The 18,290-nt window shown below is 36.9% G+C and overlaps 1 protein-coding gene across 2 annotated transcripts in view; it reads right to left on the bottom strand.

The window, feature by feature from the left end:
* LOC111147605 (utrophin) overlaps positions 1 to 18,290 on the bottom strand; it is a 552,279-nt gene that overhangs the window by 77,420 nt on the left and 456,569 nt on the right. For both annotated transcript variants that reach the window (XM_022503758.1, XM_022503757.1), the window contains 4 exons: positions 17,677 to 17,945; positions 11,831 to 11,977; positions 9,185 to 9,263; positions 6,052 to 6,112 (listed from right to left, as the gene is read on the bottom strand). In XM_022503758.1, the coding sequence (XP_022359466.1) occupies positions 6,052 to 6,112; positions 9,185 to 9,263; positions 11,831 to 11,977; positions 17,677 to 17,945 (556 nt within the window). The remainder of the gene's footprint in view (positions 1 to 6,051; positions 6,113 to 9,184; positions 9,264 to 11,830; positions 11,978 to 17,676; positions 17,946 to 18,290) is intronic.

The raw sequence follows: 18,290 nt of genomic DNA, 5'->3' as shown, positions 1-18,290 counted from the left end.
CCGAGTCACCCAGGCGTCCCTAGATTTCGGTTTTTTGTTTTTGTTTTTAACTACTCTACCTCTTTCATATGCAATTTTTAAAGGAGAAATCAATTTTTTTCTATATGGTTGTATTGAACTTTACATTGTACATTTTACTTTACAATCCATATAGAAAAAGACACTCTATTTCTTTCACTATTTATTTGATCATTATTGCTTTTGCACTTTTGCTAGTTTCAATGACTATTTAAAAAATTTAATCTTTACAAATCAAAATATAAATATCTCTTTTTCCTCCTTAGTGGCCCCATAGTGACTTTTCTGTACTTTACAGTAGACCTTTATTAATTACAATTTTGACCCTTAAAGTCAGACAGTAGAGTAAGGCTGACAGTGCCCCTATAATACAGTGGAACTGAGTAACCTGTAAGATGCCAAGGCCAAATTCCACCTCATGGTAAAAGTAACACTGGCCCCAGCCATATATAGATGAATGGCAGGAAAATAACATCTTTTTCAGTCCTGCACTAGTGAATGTCTTTCTCAGACCATGTCAGTTCCACCTGAATTATCTCAGTAAGTCAGGGCACTGGTAGATACACTGGAAGTTGTCCGTCTGGTTACAGTTTGCCAATTCAAGGCTGCTGCAGGGCACAGGGCCTACTGTTATCTTTCTCAACAGCCAAGGTGTGCTCACTTGTCTGAAGCTGTCTCCAAGCCCAGGAGGTATAGGGATCCCAAGACGCTTATGTTCTTTCATAAAACTACTTCATTTTTCCCATCTCATCAGCAGAGTTGGCCCAATGATTTTAAATATTTATTTTCAACATAGGTAAAGTCACAGACTATTTCTTGGAAAAAGAGACTCTCCTACATTCTCTTAAGCTTTGTTTCATTTATTTCTTTATCATTAAAATGAAAACACAAGCTCTACTCCTGCAGAGACACTCAAAGTGTGTCCCAAGACTTCTCCACTAAAAATCTGGCACCAGAAGAATGCCATCTCTCATCTTGACTAAGGAGGGAGACAGAGATGAAGACAGCTCTAGGAGGCCTTTCAGAGAGAGCTGTGTTTGCCTTTCATTATTAGTTACATATTTGTTATGGATTTATTTTGTTTTGGGATGAGTTTCCTCCAGTCTTTAAACATAAAATTCTTTATGTTAATTTCTTCTTTGTTTTGTTATACACACACCTCTGTTAGCTTTGACTTTCTTGTTAGGCTAAATATTTGGAAAACCCTTTGCTGTCACTCCTCTCCGCTCTTATTTAAGGGAGAAATATTTCACCTACATCACTGATTGGGTCCACGATACCTCTAAAGAAATAAGCATTAATTCTCTCCTTTAGACTGTACATATATAATGAGACAAGGAAATCGAGTTTATGCAAATAAACTACATGACTGCTATAAAAAACAGCTACTTGCTCTCCAAGATTTTATTTACAACTATAAACTTTGTGTTTTGTTTTTTTCCCAGCAATTGATGATTAGGGCAGCAGACAATGGCCTTGGAAGGCAAGAAAGGGGAATTATCCCTAATGGACATGAGAATAGAAAAGGAAAATATAAAGGAGATGTAATAACTTGAGGAAAAATTTGATTTAGGCCTGTTCGTCAAGGGGAGTGAGAATAAGGCAGAGAATCCATGGAAGTGGTATCTGTAGGTAATGATAGTTTATTTTGATTAATACACTGTAATACTGAGAAACGTCAGTTTCAGAGAATGTGATATGTATTATCTAGTAAGAAGAGATTACTAAAATGTTCACATGAAAGCTGCATGTGTGTGAGCACACTTAGGATTCTATAAAGAATTTAGGTTTGCACCTCAGATTCAAGTGGAAAAACTGTTAGGATGTGAGGGGACAACCCGTCATGAGAGCAGCAGCAGCATTTCCGGTAAGGCTTCCTGAAAAGTCACGCACTGTGGCTTCAGAGATGACATCGTAGAGGGAGAACAGAAAACCAGATTTCCTAACTTCACCTTACTAAATTCTGTGAAAGAGTGCGACTTACTAACAGACTGGATATGTACAGAGCCATCTACACAAAAAGCCCTACGGGACTTATGAGCCCGCTCTGTTGAGCATCCTAATCATGGATGGAAATCCACCTAATGACAGAAATCTCTGACCGTGGAACTGAGGAAAGGTAGTGGAGGGCCACACACCCTACCTCTGAATTCCTGTCAAGATCCGACTGGCAGGACTGTGGACAACTACATTTTTCTACCTATAGAAAAGTACCTCTCTCCATTACTGCACCACGCAGTGTGACATTTCCTTAATCATATTAAAGCATGCATTACCCTTACAGAAATGACCTACGAAAATGAGCTCTGCCCTCAACTGCTGGCCCTTAGTAGGTGTATCATAAACGGCAGCCAATCCGTAGCATGAACAAAAAGGATGTTTGCTCAAATTTCCTCCACCTGACCACGCCTTCTTTAATATAAGTCCCCATACTACCCAGATTTTCCATGTGACTTAAATTTCTGTTCTCTTTGCTCAGTGCAGAGAGCTGGAGACGCAACGGTCAAGAGGCAGGAGCTGGAGTCAGTCCCTGGGTTTGAGCACTAGCTCTTCCTTGTACTGGTTGTATGATTGGAGTAAGCTATGTCCGTACTTGTTATCTAAGCCTTGTTCGTAAATGGGGTAATGACAGTTCCAACACTCCAGTGAGAATTAAGAGATAATTACAGGATTAGCACAGTGGCTGGCAAATGAATATTCAAAAAATATAATTCGTTTCAGTGATCTTTATTATCACCCGCTATGACTATTTATTAGTATTATTTCCAGATCAAAATGAGAAGCAATGAGCTTTATATGATTAACGTGACATGTTAGAAAAGTTCAACCCAAAGCTTTTACTCGTTGTTACTTTTATGCCTGAAACACCCTGGATATTAACTTTTAGCTGAGGAAATGAAAAACGTGCGCAAAACACAAACACATAACTAAAAATCCACAGAGAAAGAAACCTGGCTTTGATGGTAGATTTTTGTATATTGTAAAGGCAGCAGGAGCCATTGCAGGTTTCTGTAAACTGATAGAACAATGAGCTGTCACTGGATCATACTAGAAAAGAAAAAATAACTAGATCAGATTTGGAAAGCCTACCTTAGATGCAGCAAATATAATTTAAAGATATGAGTTTCAACTTTAGAGGGATTTATACCATACAGACCCTTACAGTTCAAATCTATATTCTACCATTTTTTAGAAACAAATGAGTCTGGAACCACTGCAGTACACCACAAAATATTAAGGAAAACACACCTAGAGAGAAAGAAATGCATTGGAGAGCCATCAAAGTAGGTTTTAGCTAATTGATAAAACAAAAATATGAAAGAAAAACACTTTGTTCTTCCCATTCTCCTTTCAATTTTCTCACTATATTCTGCCACTGAAGTATAAAAAATCTTATACTTCTATAAAGAATACAAAATCGTATACTTCCACATTTTTACCTGACTCTTATTTTCTTTTTGGCTAAATTAATACATCCTAATATGCTCCAGGAGACCCTAGCTGCATGATAATCATGCTAAATTTGTTTTTAACATTCTTCCTCTATTTACTTGTGCAGCCATGCAAAAGGAAGTGTATATTAAAAGCCCTTTCACTCATTATTTACTTGCTTATTAATTTACTTGGGAATTAAGTTTTGTTTTCATAACAATTCTTCATCTGGAAATACTGGCTCATATCAACCCTACCTCCAGAGATTGATATACTTTATTATGAAGAAAGAAACTGTTAAGTTACACAACAGAGCAGGTAATGAAAGCATCTGGCTGAAAGTTTTCTAAAAATAAGAGAATTCAACCTATATACCTGGGGAGATCTCTACATATTTCAAAGTCCCAAAAGACACTTAACAGTAAAATTATATGGAGTCAAGAAAATTCAATCTTTCACTAACGATGTTGAAGGTATTTTAGGATGCTACAATCCTACAAGTCACATTACACATATTGGCCATCATTGTATTATACATATTTTAAAGTGCTGGTCATGGTCATGGTCATGGAGCTCCAGCTAATGAGATGTCAGAGGAACAAGCTTTTGCTATACAGTTTACCCCATCAGAACTCATAGTGTGAACAAGACTATAATCCTGTGAGAGCCAACCAAAATTATAAAAATTCTGAATCAGTGAAACTCTGACTTAATGTCATTTTTAGCCATATATAATCAACTTGGACATACAGAAATTCCTTTTCAATAGCAGTGCTAAAATTCAAGATGGATTCTTAAAATGACAAGTCAAATAAATAGCCAGCATATAACATAATCAAACAAGAGAATTAATATTTTCTTTATCCAGTAAAGACAAAAATCTGCTTTGCTGGATCTGATCAACACTTTAAAAAAAAAATCACATAAGGATTCTTTGTCAGTTGAGTAAAAAAATTTAATTTCAAATAATTTCATGGACTTCTTCATTTTGTGTAATACATGTGTTAGCTTTCTACTGCTGCTATAAAAAAATGACTCCAAAATAAATGTCTCCTTAAGCTAAAATTGAGGTTTGCAGGTCTGTGGTCCTCCTTAGAGATTCTAAAAGAGAATCCCATTGGCTTGCCTTTTCTAGTTTCTAGAGGCTGTGAGTATTCCCTGACTCATGCCCCCTTCTTCACCTGCTGCTATTATTATTAATTATTATAAAAATAAAAATGTAAAAAATCTTAAAAATGGTTTAAATTTGATTCAGATGATTACATTCTCAATAGAGACATGTCAATTTACCCAGCCTCTGACTTTTCTATTCATGAATGCACAAATCTGACACCAGCCAGTTGCTTTGCTACCTCATCCTTAAGTTTATCACAAACCAGTACACTATAGACTCTACAGTGAAAGTAGTGAATTCCATTAAGGCAATATAACATATACTATTATTATATTTCATATATGGTATGGTGATTTTTCTTTACCCAGAGGATGCATCTCAGACTACAATAGAACCTTCATAAAGAAATACTATTTCACAAACACTGGCTTCATATACAAATTTTTCAGAAAGAGGGATATTGGAAGAGTAGATTATTGGTGTCAGCAAGGATTCTGGAGATCCATATGCCATTTAGGAAAGATACAAAGGAAAACTGGCCCAGAGATGTTTACCCAACTTGCCTGAGGTCAGCTGGCTAATCTGAGACAGAGTTGACTCCTAATAATAGTGATTACTTTCCTGTAATTATGATGCTGTTCACCATACACATAAAACAGAGTCAGCTAGGACTTTCATCAGTTTAACACATTGTAAACCAACATCTTTGCTAATTTACACCTCAAGGGATTGTATCATTCTGTCCTAGGACAATACCTAGCCTAAGCCAAGGATCAAATCCTACTCAGACCTTGTGTAAATGATACAAAATGTATAAAATGTTATATAATAAAGAGAAACTGGTATGTAAAAAGGAGAAACTCTCAAATTGACAATAAAAAAAGGAAGAATGATAAATCTAAACTATACTGCAGATAATATCCATAAGCCAAAAACCCCTGAAAATACTGAACTTTTTAATGATAAAAACACTGCTTGTTTTTAGTGGATTAAAATGAGAAGAGTACAGCACTTTTTAAATGGATTTTCTGGGAGAAATAAAAATGGTTTAGAATCAGTACAGTGTGAGAAACAGCATCATGTCCAGAGTTTGACATATTTATTTACTAAGATTTTATTCTTAAGTAATCTCTACACCCAAGGTGGGGCTCGAACTCACAATCCCAAGGTCGAGTCTCAAGCTCTACAGACTGAGCCAGCCGGGTGCCCCAAGAGTCTGACATATTTAGAAATTTTGTCAGTTTCCCCAAATATTTTAGTATCAGTTTAAAAATAATATATGCTAAACACACCTATGGCCTTAACCTAATAAACTACAAAAAATACTCTGATTTTTAAACTAACTTCTTTTAAATATTATATATATATAGTTTCCTTCAGACAGCAGGATTGAATTCTATTTTCCAAAGTTACAGTGGAAAGCCTCTTAAGCTATCAACATAACTTTGTATTTTTGGTATCATAAAGGAGAATTAAAATCAACTTACTTGATGTAATAGGGCACTTTATTATGTGAAATGGATCTCTGCCATGGCAGCTGGACTGAAGCTGAAGAAACAAAGGGAGGTTATTGGAAACACTGCTCACCCAAAAGACTTACGCCATAATGCAAAACAACTGAACACATTTTATAGCCAATTCAACGCGAACTGTTCTGGTTTTTGAGCTGGATTCCTATAATTATGAAATCTGTGAGGCTAAACAAAGAGTAACTTTTTAAAGATTCATTTGAAGCAAGGAAAGAAACAATGCAGGTTCCAATTTCAAATGCCAACCTAACTAATTGAACCTATTGCTAAAAATACTTCTCAAAATCAAGTTTTATTGTTTATAATCACCACAATTTAAAACTTAGTGCTATCCGAAAAATGGACTCTGTATATATTTTTTGATTAAGCTAAAGCCAAAATTAATTTTACCTGGTATATCCAGATTATAAACTAGATTCCCCAAGACTGAATTTTCCAGATTATTAATAACATGCTTTACTTTGTTTCACAAGAATAACTATCTAGGACAGATGGCATTTAAACAAACTCATTTGTATGAATTTTTAAAAGGAAAGAGTAAGACAAACACAGGCAAAGGGTTGTTAAAAACAACAACAACAAAAAAGAAAACAACAAAGGTAATTATCTGGATAGAAGAATGCCAAAAACTTAGTTCATCTGAAATGCACAGAAAATACAGTTTCTTACTTTCACATTAGATATCACTATGATTGAGATTTTATATTTTGTTTCAGGTACTTATATCTTATAATTCCAGTTCTTCCTTATTTATAAAACTATATTATTCCTATAAAATTATTTTAAGACTGATTTAAGAAGAGTTAAACATGTAAAGTTAGAGCTACTAAGGAATTTTGCCAAATAAACTAATAAACAAGCAATTCAAACAAATTGTTGCAATTATCACTAGGCTCTCAGAGCCAGTTGTTATCAATGCTTTTTTTTTTTTTTCTGAATTTCAGGTCACATTAATATCTTACAAAAATATAGCATTCTAAACTCGCAAAGCCTTTTCAAATACATCTGTTGATAAGGAAGTCAACAAGCCCTCATTAGAGCTCTATCTGATAAGTAAGGAACGAGATACTCAGAAGTGAAAGAATTTGCTCCATAAAGAAATGGCCGAGCTCAGACATGATCTCAAGATTTCTGACCCCTAGTTCAGCAATTCTCCTGTTCAACAATTCTTCTTCTCTTTATAGCATGGGAGCACTCCCTTCTCCAACTATGTCCGTGAAAATATAAAAGGGTGATGAAAATGTGGAAGTAGGTATAATAAATTTCTCATTGGAGCCAACCTCGTTTCAGTGTTGGCACCAGCCCCATAGGTCAGTTTTTATTTTGTGTTCTAGCTAAACAGACTCCTTTTATAACCTGGCTGATGTCCAAGAAATATTATAAAGCCAATGATTCCAAGCAGCAAGAGATAACAATTATTCAATTTATTAATTGGGATTTGGTTTACATGTCTTCATTCACGTTAACAATTGTTTTGATTTGAAAAACTCTGACCTCCTTGGACTACCAGGGCCAGACAATAAAAGGCCACATGCTTTGGTTTCACAAAGTACATGTGAATCTTACCATGTCTCCTTTCCTAAAGAACATGAGTTGGATTTTTATTATGAACAAATGGTTGCTGGGTCAAAGTGCAGGATTTCATCACTAATAGATAACTAATCCTTAGAACTGTAAATAGAGTCACAAGTTCTTGTTAAATTCTGCTTTAATTTGGCCTTAGCACACAGCTTAAATTAAGTTTAAGAAATCTGAAGTAGTTCATACCTAATGAGACTGCACACTTCTTTATCAACACTGATGGCATCCCAACTTTAGAAATGTACCCTTGCACCCAGTATAATCCAGGAAGGACTACAATCACTCAAAGATAGGCTATCTAAGAGCTCTTGTGTGTGAAAGAGAAAATGTGTATGGGGGCGTGGAGAGGGGGAGAGGAGTGGGGGAGCATGAGGACTCGAGGACAGGAGGGGCAGGAAATGACTAATTTAGATTCTCTAAACTGTGAAAATAGAAAAGCCAACCTTAAATTGAGGTAAAGCAGATTATCAACCATGACAAAAGATTAAGGGAAAATATGAATGTAATCGATTTGGTTGGAAGAGATGGTATTACTTCAGTTTTCTCTATCATTATAGATACAAAGAAGTTCTCATAATTGGGATATAAGCTGTGCCTTAAGTTTTAAACTTCATTTATGTTGAATTAAACAAGCTGTTTCTGGCATATGTTTGCCAGGAAAAATAAAAGGAAAGAAATTAATAGTGAAAGCATCAGTGTCAAGAACTGTGATGGGTGCTATGAAACTCACTCTGCTTCCTCACTCAATTTTCAAGGCGATCAGAAAAAATTGTTATTATTATAGAATTTTAAGATAAAGAAATTAACTCTCAGGAATCTACAGGTCTGGCAAAAGGCAGAATTAATAATTTAATCTTAATTTGGATGACTCTGAATCCTACATTCTTTAGTTTCCCCAGCAATGAATGATAAAGAAAATAGAAGCTCAAAGCACATATATAAGATCTCATGAACAGTCCATAAAATTAAATGTTTCAGTTGGAGAATATTACCTACAAATCTACATATGTGGTTTGGCTACATCTGCAATACTGGACCGAAAGAAAAGCAAAGTATGATTACAGTGAACCTAATAAACAAAAATCTCAGATTTGTGGGGAGTTATTTTTTTTATTGCTAAAGATACAGGTACATTTTAAATTGATAAACACTTTTTAAGAAGAAAAACTAATTAGAAATCTGAAAATGTAAAAATGATTTCTTTATTGTGAAAAAGTTCATAGCCTTTATGATACGCTAATGATGATATGATACTATATTAGTTACTATAGCTGATGGTTCAGTGAAAAACCACAGCTAAAGACAAATTCAGTTTTGCTCCACTTTGGGGACTTATCAATGGTGGCCAGATTATTACAACTAATAACCAATAAACAATATGGTAATGAATCTTAATATTACTTTCTGTACATTTATTGAACGTGAGTAAATGTAGCAAAGAATATGGCTCCTGGAAGGAAACTGAAAGAATATGCTCATTCCCTCAGTTAATGAGAACAGTCAAACTTACTAGAAAGAAAATGCTGGGAGGATGGTCCAAAGTCTCTATGGGCTTCCTGAAGCTGTTTAAGGCGATCATCTACAGAAACCTGCATACACACATGCAAGAAATAATTTGATTTGAAAACAATGACTTTAATAATACTTGATTTAAGTATTTTTCTATTTAAATTCAATTATTCAACATAGAGCACACATCGTTAGTTTCCGATGTAGAGTTCAAGAATTCATCAGTTCCATGTAACACAGGTGTTCATCCTATCACATGCCCTCCTTAATGCCCATTGCCCAGTTACTCCATCCCCCACACACACCCCCTCCAGAAACCCTGTTTACTAAAGGAGGCTACTGCCCGAGATATGACTGCTTGTGCAGACTCCTTCTCTATCTCTAGGACCAAAGTACTAGGATTAAAATACCCTCTTCCGGTACCAACTGACTGCAAAGAGCACCAGGCACTCTTCTAAGCAGTTCATACAAATTAACTCTTTTAACCATCACAATGACCATGTTGGGTAAGTGTTATTTATTATTATCACCACTTTACAGATGAAGAAATCGGGGCACAAAGAGGTGTCCAAGGACAGAAAGTCAGTACCCGACAGTACTAGTATCCACATGCAGCTAATCTCGTCCCAGGAGCTCTTGCTTTCCTGTTACTCTATGCTGCCTTGAAAGCAGGAAAGCGCAAAAGCATCTAAAGTCAAGCTGTGGCCTTGTGGCCAGTGGCTACTCGTCTCTCCTCTATAAGGAACGTAGTCAAAAGCGCCACAGGAAGCAAATGAAAAAGAAGTCTAAAATAATGCTGGGGAAAAACACAGATAGATGATGACAGCCAGAGGCACAGACAGAAAGACAGGTAGATGACAGAGAGATCGAATTAGACAATAGACGGATAGATAGAGATGGATGGACAGTACGAAGATCTAGGAGTATGGAATCTCTTATCTGCTTCCACATTTGTGTTCAATCATCTAAACTTGGGGGTATCCAAGGGTATAGCAGCCAATTAGTATACTCTCTGAATCTGTCCTCCCAACTTCCACCGTTAGCTCTCTACATTATGAAAATGCACAGCGGGTCCACTGCGAGGCTAAATGCAACTCAGTAACCACCACACACAGCCTACTGACACTTCCATTTTCTTTTTCCTGGCCCCGGTCTCTGCGTGCGAGTCCTGGATAGATTGTCCATCCTATTTTCAGCTGCCTTTAAATGAAACGTGTCTATCTCTGGCTCCCTGGGCAGCTCTAGTTTTTCCTGGTTAGCTATTTAAATTGCATTAGCAAGTGCTTTGTTCATTAAAGCCAAAAAGCACTTAATCGCCACCGTCTAGTACAGGTGAAGAGACAATGGTCCTGAACAAGCGACACTGCTGTCAGCAGAGATTCTTTCCCTTCTCATTCAACCCGCAACTAACATCTGCGCTCCAGCAGTTACAACACTCAGAGATAAGGATAAGAGAATGCATATCCCCTTTCAAGCACAGTGCACTCAGTGACTTCTAATCTTTGGAGATAGCGGTAACACAAGCAGAAGGCGATCAGGATAGACCACAGAAAAACCCACATGAAGGTAATGAATTAGGGAAATGGAGCAGAAGGAAAAAAGAGAAAGTCAAACGCTTAGTGTTCCACTCACTAGAAAAGCACGTCTGACTTTACCATCTCCTACTCTACTAATCCCAGATTATTAACAGTCTTTTCAAACATAGAAAAACGGTTTGATGCTATGCACTCATTTCTTAAATCTTCATATTCATGAAGAACATATGAAGCACTGGGTATTCAACGTTTGAGTTAATTCAGGTAACCTAATATGCTATAAAATATTATAGCTTTAAAATAAAATGCTTTTGTGTATCACCTCTAGCTGCACATCTATCTCATTAAAGACTACATTTCAGGCCCCAAAGAGAGAGAGAAATGCACAATTATTTTTTCAATATTCCACTTAAATTATCCTGCTAGTTTTCAGGGAAAAAATAATTATTACGACTCCAAGGAACTGGCCATTGAACATGACAAAGTTCTGCCAAGACTAAGCTACTCATGGGCATGTGTGGTGACTTGTACGTGCGGATACCTAGTAGTACTCAACAGAGTTCTTCTGGGCTTTGCTCTGTTAAATCTGGGATGAACAAGTAATATCCACAGTCACTACAACAACTTAAGACATAAGAGGTAAAGGTAAGAACACCACAATAGTGTAAATGTGCCAGCTGGAAAGAATGAACAACATACTTGAGTAGCACACAGTGGAAGAAGGATAGAGATCACTTAAGTTTGCAAAAGGAAAAAAAATACATGATTAAAGTAAGAAAAATGACTCCTTCATGAGCCATTATGGGAAAATGTTTCTGTGACCTATCCTAGGTCTCCATTACTATGATTTATCTGAACTTCTGCAGTTTTCTACAAATATCATATGAACGGTACCTCATAAAATTACATTAAAACCTCTATTCATAAACAAATGAGGCCTCTGGGTTCAAGATATGGAACGACAGACACCTGGTGGTATTACATGCTACAAATCCATTATCAACTACAACTAGCAAAGAAGGAGAAAGCGATGGTGTGTGGGGAATGATCAGGCAGGGTTTAAGGACCGACTGGGCAAGGCTAGATCATGAAGAGGGATAAAGTGGCGACACCTGCAGAAGTTTCCATCGCATATTAAGGTCATCTAGCTGGCGAGACATCTTCAGAGATGGATGCAGGTCAAGTGGAGACAGCTGACTGGACAAATCATTCACTGTTTTAACTTTTAGGTTGATTGGTGCAATTTCTTCTCTAAATGCCTGGAAGAATAAAAACAGAAATGATGACCTTGGAAAAGAATGTAACAGAAGGTAGGATTTTGAACCCTTCTTCAAAGAAAATGGCAAGACCAGCTAAGAGGCCACTGACAACAGCTGTGTACTCAACGGCAGCCCAGCTCACGTCTGTAGCCACGGGGACCAACACCACAGAGTCAGCCTTTGTAACCTGGAGAATCTAAACAGCAGCACAGAGAGAAAAATTGTAAGGCAAACTCATTGAGATGATGATGTATTTCCTGCAAATCTATCATCTTATGTAATTTCATCTGGAAAACATTTGCCATTATTATCCACTTGACTAATTTCTAGTCTTGTTTCTATTTTTCATTTTCTTTCATATTTTCCTTCTTTTTTTTTCTTTCCTTGGTTATCTTACTATTTTTTTCATCAGAGGCAACAATTTGATTTGAACACGTTACTATTTAAAATTAAGTGGCCAGGGGCACCTGGGTGGTTCAGTGGGTTAAGCCTCTGCCTTTGGCTCAGGTCATGATCACAGGGTCCTGGGATCAAGCCCCGCATCAGGCTTTCTACTTGGCGGGGAGCCTGCTTCCCCCCTCTCTCTGCCAGCTGCTGTGCCTACTTGTGATCTCTCTCCCTCTGTCAAATAAATAAATAAAATCTTAAAAAAAAAAATTAAGTGGCCAGGGTGCCTGGGTTGCTCAGTCAATCTGCCTTTTGCTCAGGTCACGATGCCAAGGTCCTGAGATGCCAAGGTCCTGAGATCAAGCCCCACATAGGGCTCCCTGCTCAATGGGGAGTCTGCTTCTCCCTCTCCCTCTGCCCACTGCTCTGCCTACTTGTGCGCTCTCTCTGTCAAATAAATAAATAAAATCTTTAAAAATAAATAAAATTAAGTGGCCAGTAAGAACAACTTTCCTAACCACAAAATCTATGACTATTACTCAAGAGGTAAGTTTTGATCCTTTCAAAGTCATTATCATCACGTGGTGGGGGGGGCAGGAAGAGTAGTGTCTATAAGAAAAAATGTAAATGAGGCTTAGTGACAAATGAGAGATGGTACAGGTGGTGATGGAGGATGTCTGTGAAGAGGGAAAGAGAAAAACAAAAGATATTTGGGGCCAGGGACAGTAATATGTCCTGTAAGAGCAAACAGAATAATGAAAACACTAAGCTTTCTCTCTTTGCCGCATAATTCCCCGACTCTATGTTCATGTTCCCCTTTTCCAACAGAGTCTTTGCCTAGATCCCACTGATGCTTTAAGAGTCAACTCAGGTCCCTATGCATCCTATTTCAAGGAACATTTCCCTGAGGCCCTTCCCTCAGCATTCTCGGCTAGAGGCCCCACTACCTGCTCCCATCATTCTCTCTGCCTTCTAGAATCCAGTAAGGACTTCCTGCCAGCACACATGCAGCCACACAAATGGGGCTTCATAGTGAAGACCATTCTGATTGTTTGGTGCCATACAGGCCAGTTGTTATGTATTTTAAATATCATTCCTTATCAGAGCTTTTAGTACATCCATATTCTTGATGTCCTTTAAGAAGAATAGAAGCTTCTTGAGAAGAGACACTCCCCAGTATTCAACACAAACTTTGCCATACAAGAGGGGAGAATTCACTTCTACAGACGAAAGCCCCATGAAAATGTTAACCTGAGGCAAGTTAATCCAATATACAATTGGGAACAGAACTGAGATACTAAAGGAGAACAGTATATTGTTTTTTCTTTAGTATGTCACAAAATCAGAGTTAATCATGTGCCAAACTGAAATGATATGTATTAGGTGTTGTGAACACAGTTAGCAGCAGCCCTCAAATCATAGCGTTTCTACCATCCCACCCCTTAAGAGACAGGAATATGTCTACAAACCCTTGTTCTGCCTTTCCCCATACCAAGTTTAGTTGATGAAATATTACATATCAGAGTGCTTTGATGACCATGAATTTTCATTGGAACACCACAGTATTAACTTGGCTTCCTCATTATGTTTATTTTAAAAAAACCCTCTTCAACCACTTTCTTTCTTCTCTCTTCCAAAACCTGTTACCCTATGTAACGCCCCCTTAGATAATATGTAGAGGCTAAAAATAATCATTATGGTTGATAAAAATCAAAATAGTATTACAAATATAACTTTACTTCAAAAAGGAAATTAATTTTAGGTAAACCAGAGAATATATTTTAGTGTTTTTCAAAATTCTGGAATATGCTCAAAAGCCACAAGAAGAAACTCAAGAAGGAAAGTCAGAAGAACAGATCTAGAACCCAGAGTCAGCATAAAAAGGTCCACACAAAGGAGAGAGCCGTGTATAAATGACATTTAAAACAGTGAACATGGAAGTCAATGCGTGTAAAGTAAGAAACATTGTAAGAACCCGGCACCAACATTTCAAAATCAGGCAGAAGAAGGGAATCTCACAAAGGCATCTGAGTTGCTGGAAAATGGAAAGAAAAGACTTTGAGTTGTGATCATTTTTCTTCATGGCTGTAGATGCTGGTCTTTCACCGATGACAGAATATGTGCAGACTGACCCACGGTTCAATGAGAAAAGCAGTTATATGCTAACAGGCGTTCTAGGTCTAAAGAATGAACCACTGACAGGGAAGCATGGGACAGACAGAAGTGGGATTAGGGTGGGGAAAGCGAATTTTTCAGTCTGGACTAGGAAGAGACCTGAGTTCCTTCAGATTCCGTTTAAGAATAAAGACAACTCAGTTGTAATTTAACATTAAACATTAATATTCTCTCCTAGATGACTTGAGAGGACTCAAGAATTTCAATCAGCTTTTAAAATCAATGTCTTTGTATTTTGTAGGTATCAAAGATGAAAAAATGGAAGGCTAGACAGTGCTCTTAGGTTTCTATCATTTTAAATAATAACAGGTTTATTTTAAAAGACGGGAAAAGACTTTCAAAATCAGGTTATAACTTCAAGACATATTTTTAAGATCTTATAGAACATCAAGGAGTTCCCAATTTTCCTCTGTAAAAATAATGTTTTTCTCTTATAAGCTACAGGTGAAAATATTAAAAGACCTCTGACCGACAATGTCTTTAGGCTTTGTTTTTGTGGGTGTTATGGCAGTGAGGAATCTCTATAATGGGAAAGTTTATCTTTCGCTTTTTATGAGCTTCCAAATTAAGGGGCTTGAAGTAAAGCAAGTTTTAAAATGGTTTCCAATCCACTATGTGTTCTAGTATAAAGAGCCAATTTATCATGTTTGGCTGCACTTTCCTCTAGGAGAATAAAAGTCTATGTGGTCTTCTTTGCTATAAAAACAGGAACATCTGCTAGCATTAAAGGTGCTGACTGGCAGCCTGCCAGCAGATTTTGGGGGTGGAGAAGGCTTCTCCTGTCAGAAGGTGTGTATTCTGCAAAGAAGAATGATTAAGGATAATTTTAGGGCATTAAACTTATTTGATTGTCCCTCAAAGATTTTGTTTTCCAGTTGCTTTGACATATTTAATAATATTTAGCAATAATCGGTACTTATTTTTATTTGCCAATAGCTTCAGTGGGATTTGACGTATACTTTGGAGTACATGTGCAAAATCCCAGACTTTGAATCCATTTTATTTGGTTTAATGAGACATGGGTTTTTATTTTCCCTTTTCTTAATAAGATGTGAAAATATTTTAATCCACAGTTTATTCCTTCCTCTTAAATATTAATTGTGTTTTTCCTGGCTTTCCACTTTAGTAGAGATTTGAACAAAAGGATTTGGATAGAGAGACGGGTAATTTCTTTAATCAGATGGGAATAACAACTCCCAAACTTTTAGGTCTTTAACAAGCCCAGATACAACTTTTCATTTTTCCTTCAACACTAACCATCCTGCATTAAAAATTGATACTTTCAAATTGAAGTGGGTAAATTCTTGCTCTAACCAAGAGGCATTTTTGTAGTCCAAAAAAATATACTGTTCATAGACCACTGAATTGAAGATTTCTAGCATTTAAAGACCATCTTGTAAATCGCAAGAAGTGTTTAACTTCCAGAGAACCTCTACTAAAAGGCTTTATTTTCGGTTCATTATTTGAAACTCAGATTCGCCCATGGAAATGGTTTTCAGGACACCAGAGCTGTAGGAAGAAGCCTACTTAATTCATAGAGTTCTGCACATTTATGTAAATTTATAATGAAAGGTGGCAGATACTAACACTCTTTTAGTAGTGAAACTTTTTTTAAGTTTAAAATGTAACATGTAACTTTCAGTTTTGAATTCCAATAGCTGATACAAGTTGCACTTAATTACATTAGTATGAGTGAGGTCCCTACAATGAAAGAGAAGAGCAAGGAAGAAATCATGAAAACTCTACCACTTAACAGCTGTGTGGGATTGAGCAATATCTGCATTTTTACCATTTGTGAAATGGGTGTAATATACCTGTCTTGTTGGGTTGGTGTGAGGATTAAAAGAGGTATCCATGTAAACTGGCTATGAACAGTTCTTGGCACACAGTATGCCTCAATAAATGCTAGTCATTATTATTCCCATATCTACACACACATGTATTTGCTTATATAATTTGCCTGCATGTTCATTTCATTTCCTAGACCCTTTCTCCTTCCTTTTTAACCACATGCATAAACAAAGGGAAAATGTTATCCAATGTCTGTGCACAAAAGATAGGTCTTTTGCAGTAAAAATCACATTTATGATATTGATATTGTCAGTCTAACACCTTTTGATATTTCTTTAGTTTATTCTTTGATCTGACTCATGACTACCTAATATAGAGGTTGCTATGCTACCACAAACCTGACTACTGTGTCTCTTACTGCCTAAATTCTATTAATTTTTTTTCTGGATATGTTCTAGAATGTGGGAGCCAAAGGAGCTCAAGATCACAGATCTATCAGCCTTAACTTTGGGTCATTCCTGACCACAAACAAAATTTATAGCTAAGCTAATCCTTCCATAATCTACTCAGACTGTGAGAGAAAAATTGAACATTAGAGTCCTCAGCAAAACAGTATGTTTTTGATTAAGTCCCTAAATCCAACTACCAGTTTACAGGAAATACAGAGTAGAAAGGAACCTGCCCAATTTCATGACGTGGATGCCATTCTACAAAACCCAGGCTGAAAGAAATACTATAAAACACACAATTCAGTTTCTTAAACATTGTAAACAAAACATAAAAGGGATAGAGGGGAAATCTAGAGATTAAACATGACTTTGCATTACTTTTTTTTAAAGTAGTGAAGTGTTTAGGGACACAGAGTTGGGTGAAAAAAAGGATAAAATAAATAAATAAAAGCTGGGGCGGTGGGATGGCTCAGTTGATGAGCGTTTGCCTTTGGCTCAGGTCAAGTCCTGGATTGGGCTCCCTGCTCAGTGGAAAGCCTGCTTCTCCTTCTGCCTGCTGTTCCCCCTGCTTGTGTTCCCTCTTTCACTGTCTTGCTCTCTGTCAAATAAATAAATATTTAAAAATAAATAAATTTAAAAAAGAAAAAGGAAAGTAAATTAATGTGAAAGTCTCGTTCATTGTTATTTTGGTGGGGAGGGGGTTCTGATGGTGAGGGGCATATGGAAAACATCTGTTGTGACTGGAAAAAAAAATCTCTCTACCCTGATTTTGATGGAGTTGTGATGGGGTTGGCTTCATAAAATGCCTTATAATGGTTTTTACATGTGACTTTCTTTGTGTTAGATTCAACAATAAAACATTTCTTAAAATCCTTTATCTGAGGCAGTGAGGCTGACCATGGTTTTTTCGATGTGGTCCTGCAGGGAGTCGATGAGTAAGTCTCCCACGGGTTTCCAGCCATTGCGCACGGCCTCCACCTCCTTCATGTCAACATCCAGGTCATCCATGGCGCCCTGCAGGTCTCTGAGCTTCTCCAGTGCTTTGTCCACTTGCTTTTGCCAATTGCTGGTGACCGTGTTTAGACTTTCCCACTTCTCTTTGACTTCAGAGGACTGTTTGCGCATGGCCTTGGCGATCTTTTGGGCTTTCTCCTCAGGAGTCAATTCTGCAGTTAAAAAAAAAAAAAGAAGAAGAAGAAGAATATTTGGAAGTCTGATCAATAACCAAGTGAGAACACCACCTTTTGTAAGGGTTTGCTACCAGGTTCATGGAGACACAGTTTATATGAGCCAGGGGAAGAAAACATTTCTCTATACTCCCATCAGCAATTAATTCCCTGCTACTTCCCAAAGAAGAAAATAGCTACTCAGAGTAATAAATGGCCCCATTGTTTTAGTGACTTTTGAATTTCAATATACTTATAAACCTTGAAATGTAACACAATCCCTCAAAAAATGTTTTTCTTTAACATAAATTCACTTCTATAAAATCCAAAGACAGTCTTTCGTTG

This window comes from Enhydra lutris, unplaced genomic scaffold (genome assembly GCF_002288905.1).
Source record: "Enhydra lutris kenyoni isolate GAN:26980312 unplaced genomic scaffold, ASM228890v2 scaffoldscaffold17, whole genome shotgun sequence".
Classification (NCBI taxonomy): domain Eukaryota; kingdom Metazoa; phylum Chordata; class Mammalia; order Carnivora; family Mustelidae; genus Enhydra; species Enhydra lutris.
Note: the sequence above shows the minus strand (reverse complement) of the source record. Positions and strands in the feature narration are given on the sequence as shown.